This window comes from Bos indicus x Bos taurus, chromosome 2, assembly GCF_003369695.1.
Source record: "Bos indicus x Bos taurus breed Angus x Brahman F1 hybrid chromosome 2, Bos_hybrid_MaternalHap_v2.0, whole genome shotgun sequence".
Classification (NCBI taxonomy): Eukaryota; Metazoa; Chordata; class Mammalia; order Artiodactyla; family Bovidae; genus Bos; species Bos indicus x Bos taurus.
The window spans coordinates 6,420,554-6,432,869 of record NC_040077.1 but is presented as its reverse complement, the minus strand read 5'-3'; the positions used below and the strand labels follow the sequence as shown (position 1 = coordinate 6,432,869).

General features: G+C 39.7%; 2 protein-coding genes across 3 annotated transcripts; both read left to right on the top strand.

Moving 5' to 3' along the window:
• Positions 1-2,402: 2,402 nt before the first annotated feature.
• Positions 2,403-8,214, top strand: ASDURF (ASNSD1 upstream reading frame). Of its 2 annotated transcripts, none has more exons than XM_027555604.1 (4): positions 2,403-2,608; positions 5,374-5,427; positions 6,426-6,501; positions 7,123-7,742. In XM_027555604.1, the coding sequence occupies exons 1-4, from the start codon at positions 2,519-2,521 to the stop codon at positions 7,191-7,193; spliced, it is 291 nt and encodes a 96-aa protein (XP_027411405.1). In that variant the 5' UTR covers positions 2,403-2,518; the 3' UTR covers positions 7,194-7,742. The 2 variants fall into 2 exon arrangements, with proteins under 2 accessions (XP_027411405.1, XP_027411415.1); XM_027555614.1 differs by lacking the exon at positions 7,123-7,742 and adding an exon at positions 8,126-8,214 and having other exon boundaries at positions 2,500-2,608.
• ASNSD1 (asparagine synthetase domain containing 1) lies at positions 6,422-12,023 on the top strand. The gene is made up of 4 exons (XM_027555591.1): positions 6,422-6,501; positions 7,123-8,681; positions 8,956-9,137; positions 11,673-12,023. The coding sequence occupies exons 2-4, from the start codon at positions 7,215-7,217 to the stop codon at positions 11,944-11,946; spliced, it is 1,923 nt and encodes a 640-aa protein (XP_027411392.1). The 5' UTR covers positions 6,422-6,501; positions 7,123-7,214; the 3' UTR covers positions 11,947-12,023.
• The last annotated feature ends 293 nt before the right edge of the window (positions 12,024-12,316 follow it).

The window sequence follows — 12,316 nt, the reverse complement described above, 5'->3', positions numbered from 1 at the left end:
TGGAAGGACTGATGCTGAGGCCAAAACTCCAACACTTTGGCCATCTAATGTGAAGAACTGACTCATTGGAAAAGACCCTGATGTTGGGGAAGATTGAAGGCAGGAGGAGAAGGGCACAACAGAGGATGAGATGGTTGGATGGCATCACTGACTAGATGGACATGAGTTTGAATAAGCTCTGGGAGTTGGTGATGGACAGGGAAGCGTGGTGTGCTGCAGTCCATGGTGTTGCAAAGAGTTGGACACGATTGAGTGACTGAACTGACTGAGACATATATTAATTTTAAAAATTAGGATAGGATTGCAGAGTTAGATGCAAAACTGATTAATATCTTGCAGAATACTAAATCACAGTTTGTGGGGTTATCTGGTCTAATAGGTAGAAATTATTTTCATATCTACCAAAAATCTACCAGTTACATCCCTCCACCCCTAACAGAATATAAATGAGCCCAGTAAATAAAAAAGTCAAACCTAGAAAAGCTACAAAAGTACACTTTGGTAATCTCTTGCCTATTTCCAGGTTTGGGATAATTTTTCTCATAGGAGTGAGATATTGCAAATATTGCATGGGACATATATAAAGTTTCATTCATTTATCTGAAATTCATATTTAACAGGGAATCCTGTATTTATCTTTTAACCCTAACAACTAACTAACATTAACTTTATAAAGTCTGTACAGGGTCATTACCAACAGTATATCTCTTAAATCTGTGTCTGGCTTCCATATTTTTGCCTGCTGCTGCTGCTGCTGCTAAGTCGCTTCAGTCGTGTCCGACTCTGTGCGACCCCATAGACAGCAGCCCACCAGGCTCCCCATCCCTGGGATTCTCCAGGCAAGAACACTGGAGTGGGTTGCCATTTCCTTCTCCAATGCATGAAAGTGAAAAGTGAAAGGGAAGTCGCTCAGTCGTGTCTGACTCTAAGCAACCCTATTGACTGTAGCCTACCAGACTCCTCCATCCATGGGATTTTCCAGGCAAGAGTACTGGAGTGGGGTGCCATTGCCTTCTCTGATATTTTTGCCTAGATAATGGATCATCGAAAAAGCGAGAGAGTTCCAGAAAAACATCTATTTCTGCTTTACTGACTATGCCAAAGCCTTTGACTGTATGGATCACAATAAACTGTGGAAAATTCTGAAAGAGATGGGAATACCAGACCACCTGACCTGCCTCTTGAGAAACCTATATGCACGTCAGGAAGCAACAGTTAGAACTGGATGTGGAACAACAGACTGGTTCCAAATAGGAAAAGAAGTGTGTCAGGGCTGTATATTGTCACCCTGCTTATTTAATTTCTATGCAGAATACATCATGAGAAACACTGGGCTGGAAGAAGCACAAGCTGGAATCAAGATTGCCAGGAGAAATATCAATAACCTCAGATATGCAGATGACACCACCCTTATGGCAGAAAGTGAAGAGGAACTCAAAAGCCTCTTGATGAAAGTGAAAGAGGAGAGTGAAAAAGTTGGCTTAAAGCTTAACATTCAGAAAACTAAGATCATGGCATCTGGTCCCATCACTTCATGGGAAATAGATGGGGAAACAGTGGAAACAGTGTCAGACTTTATTTTTGGGCCTCCAAAATCACTGCAGATGGTGACTGCAGCCATGAAATTAAAAGACGCTTACTCCTTGGAAGGAAAGTTATGACCAACCTAGATAGCATATTCAAAAGCCGAGACATTACTTTTCCAACAAAGGTCCGTCTAGTAAAGGCTATGGTTTTTCCAGTGGTCATGTATGGATCTGAGAGTTGGACTGTGAAGAAAGCTAAGCGCCGAAGAATTGATGCTTTTGAACTGCGGTGTTGGAGAAGACTCTTCAGAGTCCCTTGGACTGCAAGGAGATCCAACCAGTCCATTCTGAAGGAGATCAGCCCTGGGTGTTCTTTGGAAGGACTGGTGCTGAGGCTGAAACTCCAGTACTTTGGCTACATCATGCAAAGAGTTGACTCATTGGAAAGGACTCTGATGCTGGGAGGGATTGGGGGCAGGAGGAAGAGGGGACGACAGAGGATGAGATGGCTGGATGGCATCACCGACTCGATGGACGTGAGTCTGAGTGAACTCCGGGAGATGGTGATGGACAGGGAGGCCTGGCGTGCTGCGATTCAATGGGGTCGCAAAGAGTCGGACGCGACTGAGCGACTGAACTGAACTGAATAAATATTAAGTGGTGTTTCTACTGAGCGTCTATTCTTTATATTCACCACTAGGGGGCGCATATAACTTACAGTCTACTAGATGCCACAGGGTAAAGAGCGTTTCAACATCCCATACGCTAGGGTCGGTTCAGGACCCTAATCACTTGTGCGCACGCGCGCAAGTACTCCTAGCGCAGATCCGGCCTGCGCAGGCGTTCCAGTGAGCACGCATACGCCATTGATAGGACTCACCGGAAATTGAAAGAGAGGGGCTGGGGCCGCTGGGAGCGCAGAGCCGCTGTGGACGCGGAACTGCAAGAGTGCCGCCTGGCCTCGCTCCTTCCGTGTTTGCTTCTCTGCGGAGATGCCCAGCCGGGGTGAGCGACCCGAGGACGGCGCTGGGCCCGTCCCTGCTGAGAGCTCGACCCTGCACAAGGAAGAGCTCAGCAGCAAGGTGAGTACGGGAAGAGGTAACATGGCCCTCGGGCTGCTCACCACCGGAGACGAGTCTCAGTGGCCCCGTGGGCTAGTCTCCACTTTGCCCTGCTGCGACAGATACAGTTAAAGGGACACCTTGAAACTTGCCCCGAGATTAGACCCAGACGGTAGTAAGGCGGAAGTTTAGTTGGTTTTTTTTTTTTTTATCAATTTTTAACAAATTTTTAAAAGTATCCTACAGTAAAATTTGGCTCTTTTTCGTTTTCTCTATATTTAACACGTGTATAAATTTGTGTGACCACCACCACAATTGGAATATAGACAAGTTCCACGACCGTAAAAGACTCCCTTTATAGCCATGCTCTCCCCCGCCCAGAAGCTCTGGCCATCCCTGATCTGCTGTACATCAGGACAGTTTTATCCTTCCCAGCACATCATGTAGATGAAATCACAGCTTATGCCTCTCTCAGCTTAATGTCTTTGAGAATCATGTTTGGATTTTTTTCTATGTACACTTAGTTAAAACTTTTAGAAATTACCTCCCACCCTAGATCTGCTGCCAGTAGTCTCAGAAAATGTCACCACCATCCATGCAGTTGTCCATGCCAGTAACCTGGGAGCCCATCTTTGCATCCATCACGAAGTTCTATCAGTTTCACTTTTGAGGCCCCTTTGTAAGGTGTCCGTTTATCACTGTGTACACTTTTAACCATCTTAAACCCGCCTCTTGCATCTGCCATAGCTGCTGCTGCTAAGTTGCTTCAGTCGTGTCCAACCCTGTGCGACCCCATAGACGGCAGCCCACCAGGCTCCCCCGTCCCTGGGTCCAGGCAAGAACACTGGAGTGGATTGCCATTTCTTTCTCCAGTGCATAAAAGTGAAAAGTGAAAGTGAAGTCGCTCAGTCGTGTCCGACTCTTAGCAACACCATGGACTGCAGCCTACCAGGCTCCTCCGTCCATGGGAGTTTCCAGGCAAGAGTACTGGGGTGGGTTGCCATTGCCTTCCTGCAAAAGTTTCCTAACTGGTCTCTCCTTATCCATTGTTACCTTTTTCCCGTCTGTCCTTCATTTAGCTGGAGCTATGCTCCTAAAACAGAGAAGGCAATGGCACCCCACTCCAGTACTCTTGCCTGGAAAATCCCATGGACGGAGGAGCCTGGTAGGCTGCAGTCCATGGGGTCGCTAAGAGCTGGACAGGACTGAACAACTTCACTTTCACTTTTCACCTTCATGCGTTGGAGAAGGAAATGGCAACCCACTCCAGTGTTCTTGCCTGGAGAATCCCAGGAATGGGGAGCCTGGTGGGCTGCTGTCTATGGGGTCGCACAGAGTCGGACACAACTGAAGCGACTTAGCAGCAGTAGCAGCAGCATGCTCCTAAAAATGTTTATTTCATGGTTGCTTTTCTGCTCCTCCCCCCACAAAAGGAAGCCAATGTAACGCCATAAAAAGAAAAAAAAAATTTTTAGTATTTGAAATGAGGATGGCTATAATCTTTCAGGTAATAGATGTCTGTGATAATACTTTGGTTCTGTCCCAAACTGACACTGGCATCTTGGGCACATCTCTGATTCCTCTGTTACAGTTTCCTTGTCTGAAGTACTAAAGTATACCATTCCTAAAATGAATGGGAAAGTGCTATTCAAATATAAGCCTTAAAAGGAAGTTGTACAAATTCAGTCTTGGAATTCAACCCAATCTCTGTAATCAGTCACTACAGTGATTGGCAGCTGGAAAGCAGAAGGGTACACATCTGTGGGGAATGAAATTTCAAACTGCACACAGCCTGCTCTGATGACTACCTAGCATGCCACTTACACTGATGTAGGACAGAGCCCCCAGGCGTCAGAGGTTACACAGTAACGCTGTTCAGAGGCTCTAGTGACACTGTGTGATCAGTCATGTTTGCAGTATCACTATCATTACTGAAAAGAGTTTAAAAGAAATTTAGTTTCCATTTAGTTGAGCCCTCTTCTACTTAAAAAAGGTGAGACCTAGTTCAAGAGTGCCAGCCCTGTGCTAGCTTTTGAGATACAGAGAGGAATAAAGCAAAGATGGAACAGTGGTGAGTCATACTACCCCTGGTGGCTCAGACCATTAAAGAGTCTGTCCCTGGGTGGGGAAGATCCCCTGGAGAATGGAATGGCAACCCACTCCAGTAGTCTTGCTTGGAGAATCCCACTGACAGGCGATAGTCCATGCGGTCAAAAAGAGTCAGACAAGACTGAACGACTAATACTTACTTACCCTGCATGTAGGATACTTAACTACTACTTGCTTAGTCTGTCTCGCTATACCATTTAGTATGTAAATCATGAAAAGCATAGGCATTGGGCGAGGGAAAGGTCACCCACTCATTACATTTGTGTTTTTTTGTTTGTTTGTTTTAATTTAAGATACAATTTAAATCATTGAAAAATTGGTATTACTTTAAGGTCTTGGTGAATTTTTTTTTTTTTTTTGACATATTCTCTGTTTTAAATAAAAGATATAAACTTTATTTAGTAATGTAGTTCTTGCCTGAATGTGAGTGTTGGTTGCCAGCCCCCTGTCTGGGTATAAGGGGCTGTCTAATACTTTGTCTGTCTAATCACTGTCTTTTCCCCTCAGCTTCTTGCCACCTGCATGCCCACACAGACGGCTGTTATAAAAAGTCTGTATATTCCCAAATTGCCTATTTGGACAATCAATACTTAGAGCCCCTTATCCTCTCTTTCAAGGGCTCCTATTGAGCATACTTCGGTAATCTCTGATTTAATAACTTTTCTTTATTTCAATAGATTAAAGAACAAAAAGTTGTTGTGGATGAACTTTCTAACCTGAAGAAGAACAGGGTGAGTTATTAGCGTTACTCTAAGTACTATGTGGGAGGATTTGATATCAACTGTATAAATCTATGTATTAATCATAGTTGCTAGTAATCTTTCCCCAACATATGCAATTGACATTACCTGTGAATCAAATGATACTAATTGTACTGTTATCCTGGAGCTGTAGTCAATAATGGTATTTATTTTGTACTTGAATTTGGTGTATTCTCTTGACATAAGTAAACTTTGAATCTATTGAGAAGAGAAGAAGCTATACAGGTGAACGTGGATTTTTTTGTTTGCTTATTTTTTAAAAAAGATAAATGCTACCGCTTCCTCTCCCTACCTCCTCAGGTTTTTACTCCAAGCTTCCAAATGGAGTGGTTATTTAACTCCATTTTTATTAATGTATTCGTAGATAATCAAGCTTCTGCTTAGTGTGTCATTATACTGCCAAACATTGTATTTTAAAGTTAAGAAATGATTTGAGCCCTTTAAAGCTTGTAAAGATTACTGGATAACAGACAGGTTAGACAGTTCTCATATGTGGAGTAATAGCAGTTAAGGTACAGTTGATAACAAACTTTTTATCAGGCAAATTGGCAAAATTTATCAAAGTCTTAAAGCTGTGTAATATTTTGATCCAGCAAATCCAGTTTGATTTCTATTTATAGGAATTAATACATTAGGAAAATATCATGGAGTGCACAGAAATTTAGTTACAAAGACATTCATCACAAGTTTGATTATAGTGATAAGTTGGCAACAGCAACATCTAAATGACCAGATACTGAAGAAAAATGGTATTAAGTATATTCAGAAAAAAAAAGTTTTACCTCAGTGTTAATGGTAGCAGTTTCTAGATAGTTGGATAATGGGTGAGTTCTTTGTTTATCTTTATTCGCCAAGGTATTGTTCTGAACATGTTACTAAAGTTCAATAGTAAGCAGTAATAGGGTTCAGAGTTTTGACATCTACCTTTTAGATCAAATCATGATATTAGCCTAAATTATGTTTTGCAGAAAGTGTATAGGCAGCAACAGAACAGCAACATATTCTTTCTTGCAGACCGAACAGAAATGCTTTCTGAAAGCAAAAGTAAGTTTTTTCGGTACATTATACAGAAACAAAAAAATTCTTTTGTGGGCTTTCTGTGGAAATTCATGATGGTGCCTAAATTATACTGTCTACAGCTGAATGTATAAATATATATATCTAAAGATTGGATGGTGGTATACCAGTTAATAAAATTAGTGGAATGGTTTGGTTTTCTTCAAGTTAGCCTTCCAATGGTGAGTTAACAGTAACAATAAAATCAAATTTAAGAACTGTAAGAAGTGTTAGAAAGCCACAATAATTAATGTAAGTTTTGGAATTTTAGACAGATATAGGTATGAAATAATGTTTTACCAATTTCTGCCTTTTTTATTTTGAGTGAATCACTTTGAGCCTGCCAGGTCTTAGGGTATTTAAATAAAATGATATGAATATAAACTGTGCATAGCCCAATGCCTGGGTCAGAATAAGCATTTATCAACAGAAACTAGATCCCTAAATAATAAACATTCTTCATCAGAAGTCTGTTGTAAATTATTATTTAAACTAGCAAAGTACATATGTGGTTCAATCTTGGAAAAATAGCTTGTTTTGCCTTTTGAATTACTAGGTAAAGCTTCAAGAATTTTTATTCTTTAATGTGTCTTCTTCCGTCTCCCACAGATACATTGGATGAGCTGAGGAAAGAATATCAAGAATTAGAAAACTCAGAGAAGACCAAAATCAAGAAATAGCCAACTTGATTTTACATAGCAATGTGTGGCATTTGTTGTGCAGTAAGCTTTTCTGTTGAGCATTTTAGCAGAGATTTGAAAGAGGATTTACTGTGTAATCTTAAACGACGGGGGCCCGATAGTAGTAAACAGTTGTTAAGGTCTACTGTTAACTACCAGTGTTTATTCTCTGGCCATGTCCTTCACTTAAGAGGTCTGTTGACTGCCCAGCCTGTGGAAGATGAAAGAGGCAATGTATTCCTGTGGAATGGAGAAGTCTTTAGTGGGATCAAGGTTGAAGCCGAAGAGAATGATACTCAAATCATGTTTCATTATCTTTCCTCTTGTAAGAATGAATCTGATATTTTGTCGCTCTTCTCAAAAGTCCAAGGTCCTTGGTCTTTTATATATTATCAAGCATCTAGCCATTCTTTGTGGTTTGGTCGGGACTTTTTTGGTCGTCGTAGCTTGCTTTGGCATTTTAGTAACTTGGGCAAGAGTTTCTGCCTCTCTTCAGTTGGCACCCAAGCATCTGGAGTGGCTGATCAGTGGCAGGAAGTTCCAGCATCTGGAATTTTCAGAATTGATCTCAAGTCTGCTTCCATTTCCCAATCTGTCGTTTTAAAGTTGTATCCTTGGAAATACAGTTCGGGGGGGGATGATATCAGAGAATGTGTTCATAATAGCCTGACTGAGATTTCAGCAGACTTGCCAACATTTGTCTTGGTGGCAGCAAATGAAGCCAAACTGTATCTTAAAGACCCTGTTGTCCCTTTAAATATGGCGTTGCCACAAGCTGCATTTGAGACCCATTGCAGCAGCATTTCCAGGAGTCCACTCACAAGAGAGAGCCTTCGGGTCTTTCTTACAGATGGACACACGAAGGAAGTGGTTCAGCAGTTCATTGGTGTCCTGAGCACCGCAGTCAAGAGACGTGTCTTGTGTTTACCTAGGGATGAAAACCTGGCACCAAGCGAAGTTTTGAAAACTAGTAACGGGAAAGCAAATGTTGCAGTTCTGTTTTCTGGAGGGATTGATTCCATGGTCATCGCAGCCCTTGCTGACCATCATATTCCTTTAGATGAACCAATCGATCTTCTTAATGTGGCTTTCATGACTAAAGAAAAGACTATACCAGTTAATTTTAACAAAAAAGGGAGAAAACAGGAAAATCATTGTGAAATGCCCTCTGAAGAATTCTCCAAACGTGCTGCTGCTACTGCTGCTGCCAGCCCTGGTGAACAGTTGAGTGTGCCAGATCGAGTCACAGGAAGGGCGGGCCTGAAGGAACTGCAAGCTGCCAACCCTTCGCGGATTTGGAATTTTGTTGAAATTAATGTTTCTCTAGAAGAACTGCAAAGATTAAGAAGAACTCGAATATCGCACTTAATCCAGCCCTTGGATACAGTCCTGGATGATAGCATTGGCTGTGCAGTCTGGTTTGCTTCCCGAGGAGCTGGCTGGTTAGTGACCCAGGATGGAGCACAGCCGTATCAGAGCAGTGCAAAGGTATGACACGGCTGCTCAGGATTTCTGAGACCTAATTTTGACCCTTAAAGCTTTTAACCCAAGTTGCAAGAATATAGCATCTTTTAATTGCATTTGAACTACGACACAAAGTATGTGACTTTGTAAAAATTGGGCATATTTTACTATCTTATGACTTTGCCTTGTGGATTTTTTCTGAAAATGTTATCTTTGGGGTTATTATTTTTTTAAGCTTTTATTTTCCTTACTGCATGGTAGGTAATGTTCTTACATAGATTTCTTTCAACCTTTGTAGGTAGTTCTTACTGGAATTGGTGCAGATGAGCAGCTTGCAGGTTATTCTCGTCATCGGGTCCGCTTCCTGGCACATGGGCTGGAAGGACTGAATAAGGAAATTGAAATGGAACTGGGTCGAATTTCTTCTAGAAATCTCGGTCGTGATGATAGAGTTATCAGTGATCATGGAAAAGAAGCAAGGTAATTCTTGTTGTCTGTTGTAGGGTTGTTCGATAATTTTGTAAAAGCAGTAGACTGAACCTAAAAAGGAGACTTTTAGGTTCCTTTTTCTTTGGATACTTGTTCCAGTGAGTATCTTGGCTTTGTATTAGAGTTAGTCAGAAGCAGTGCTGGAGAGGAACCAGAGGAACAGTTTTTCCAGAACTCATTCTCCAAGAAATGGCTTTACAATAATTTTCAAAGGTGATAACAATGACCTGATTAAAGGCTACAGTGAAAGACTGTAAAACTTGAGGTAGTGAAATACTGAGGGGAGGTATTTCAAGGGCTCTGTTTTGTTTCAAATGTTTGCTTTCTTCCCAAGCTTCCTCCTCCAGTGTTACAGAGCCTGACTTTGTAGACATTCCTTGTATGTATAGGCATACTTGGAAATCCTGCATTCTCAGTTCCAGACCATTGCAACAGAGCGAGTCAAATGAATTTTTTGGTTTTCCAGTGCATACGGAAACTATCTTTATACTATGCTATAGTATATTGAGTATGCAGTAGCATACTTTATGTTTGCTGTATTTAGACATAAATATGCATTTATGTATCTAGTATTTAAAATATGTATGTATTTGGTATTTAAAATATGTATTTATGTATTTAGAATAAATAAACATGCATTTGTCTAAATTTTTATATGTATACCTTAATTCAAAAATACAAAACAAAAAGCAATCTCAGTGATAACATCAAAGATCATTTATGTTATCACATATCACCATAACAGATATAATTGTTCTTGTTTTTGTTGTTGTTTAGTCGCTAAGTCATGTCCAACTCTTTCTGCAACCCCACAGTCACTCGCCAGGCTCCTCTGTCAATGGGATTTCTCAGGCAACAATAATGGAGTGGGTTGCCACCATTTCTTCTCCAGGGATCTTCCCGACCCAGGGATTGAACCCAAGTCTCCTGTACTGGCAGGCAGATTCTTTACCACTGAGCTACAAGGGAAGCCCAACAGATATAGCAAGAAAAATTTAAAATCGGGAAGCATTTCCAAAAACGTCACACAGAAACACGAAGTGAGCGAATGCTGTTGGAAAAATGGCACCACTGATGGACTTGGCTCGTCACAGGGTTGCCACGAACTTTTAGTTTGTTAAGAAAAAAAAAAAGCAGTCTCAGTGAAGCACAATAAAACAAGATCCATACTGATTTAAACGGTGGTTCCAGTACTGGATCCCCTCTATCATAGGTGTTTTGAATACAATTTAGTCATAAACATTCCAAGTTCTCTTAATAGTTTCAGAGATCAAGGCACTTACATGTGTATATCCTTTTTTAATATTAGGGGTTTGTGTTTACCTACAACATATTTCTGATGATAGTAAACAAATGCTTGAATACAACTTTTTGAAGCATTAAGGAAAAAGATGTGTCGTTTAATTATAAAAAGCAGAAGTTTGTTCATTTATTAAGTGGTAGTTTTATTGCAGGGGTACAAGCATGCAAGGAGTCCAAATGAGCTTTGTGGGAGTTGGAACATCATAATATACCAGCTCTGAGATGTCATTGTTTCTTGTCTCTACTTTGTTATTCCTATGTTGCCAGTTCTGACATGTAAAATTAACATAATTTTCAAAATTTTATCATAAAGAAGTAACACCACAGTATAAAGTGTGTAAAATGTTTTCCTTTTGACGTGTATCTGTATATGAGAGATAAAAAAATTCAACCCATTTCAGCTAAGTTAGAGAAAAGGAAATTTATTTTATTCAGTAAAAGCAGTTAATTCTAAAGGGACCCCCCCTCCATATGATACCCATGGGTAAAAATGGATATGAAGAATGTTTAAAACAGCTAATGCAGAATTTGTAATTGAATGAATACCACTGTAGTGGCCAGATCTAAACCAGTTTATTATGGATTTTGGCAAGAGTATTAACCATACTCTATTATTAGTTTCTCATTTAAATTTGCTTTCACAATTCATTTTTATAAAATATTCTGTTTAAAGAATGCCTTTACCCTTTCCGATCTCTCTGCTTAAGCTAAAGTAAAATGTAAAACACTAGTGTAATTGTGGATGGGGGAGGGATTAGAGTATTTTAAACAAACCAAAAAAGAACAGACTTTGCTAGGAAATTAGGGGAGCCTAAAGAGCAGAGAGTTGTAAAAAGTTCAGTTTCTTTAGACATGTAAAGAGGAGACACAGGTTGAATCATTAACTCAAGACCATGCTTGTTTTCAAGGCATTCCTGAAGATACCTTATGAAACAATTTGAAATTATTTCTTGACATCATAGGTTTAATTTGTTTATTTATTGAGGGAAATTTTTTTTACATTTTAGGATGTGTATTAAAATTAAACAAGTGTTGTGAAATAATTTTTAATGTGATTAAATTTTAGCTGTAAAAATTTATAAGTAACTAGAATATTTTTAATTTAGAAAAATTGTGCCCTCAATAATTAAATTATACCTTAAATTTTAACATATTGAATAAAATACAAACACAGTAATCACAAGAGATAACTTTTTTTAATAGTGGTTATACTTTTTATTTTAGATTTCCTTTCCTGGATGAAAATGTTGTCTCCTTTCTAAATTCCCTACCAGTCTGGGAAAAGGCAAACTTGACTTTACCCCGTGGAATTGGTGAAAAACTGATTTTGCGTCTTGCAGCAGTGGAACTTGGTCTAACAGCCTCTGCTCTTCTGCCAAAGCGGGCCATGCAATTTGGATCCAGAATTGCAAAAATGGAAAAGAATAATGAAAAGGCGTCTGATAAATGTGGAAGGCTCCAAATCATCTCCTTAGAAAACCTTTCTGTTGAAAACTAGATGTTTCATAGTGTAACAACATTTACTGAATGGTGGTTTTTTAAAAAAATAAAATACTCTGCTGCTTTATTATTGTATAATGTGGTTTTAAAGTTCATTACATGTATTTTTATATAACTTTGTAGTGCAACCAATTTAATCAAATTGATACTCTAGAGAAAGAGATTACACTTGAAAGAACAACCTGGATATTTTAAACTGTGATATTAATATTGTTTTGAACTCTTAGATGGTTATGTCCCACCAGCAACACTGAAAAAAGGGCAGCTTTTATGGACTCTCTTCATGGTAGCTACATCCAGAAATACTAGTAACTCAATTTGTTATCATTATTATTTAACAGACGAGAGAACTAAGGTTTTGGGGGTTC

Excerpts from the sequence above, each read along its gene's own strand:
- ASNSD1 (XM_027555591.1), top strand. The coding sequence starts at position 7,215 with ATGTGTGGCATTTGTTGTGCAGTAAGCTTTTCTGTTGAGCATTTTAGC. Across the intron at positions 8,682-8,955 it reads CGTATCAGAGCAGTGCAAAG|GTAGTTCTTACTGGAATTGG; the intron begins GTATGACACGGC and ends CAACCTTTGTAG. Across the intron at positions 9,138-11,672 it reads GATCATGGAAAAGAAGCAAG|ATTTCCTTTCCTGGATGAAA; the intron begins GTAATTCTTGTT and ends TTTTTATTTTAG.
- ASDURF (XM_027555604.1), top strand. The coding sequence starts at position 2,519 with ATGCCCAGCCGGGGTGAGCGACCCGAGGACGGCGCTGGGCCCGTCCCT. Across the intron at positions 2,609-5,373 it reads AGGAAGAGCTCAGCAGCAAG|ATTAAAGAACAAAAAGTTGT; the intron begins GTGAGTACGGGA and ends TTATTTCAATAG. Across the intron at positions 5,428-6,425 it reads CTAACCTGAAGAAGAACAGG|AAAGTGTATAGGCAGCAACA; the intron begins GTGAGTTATTAG and ends TATGTTTTGCAG.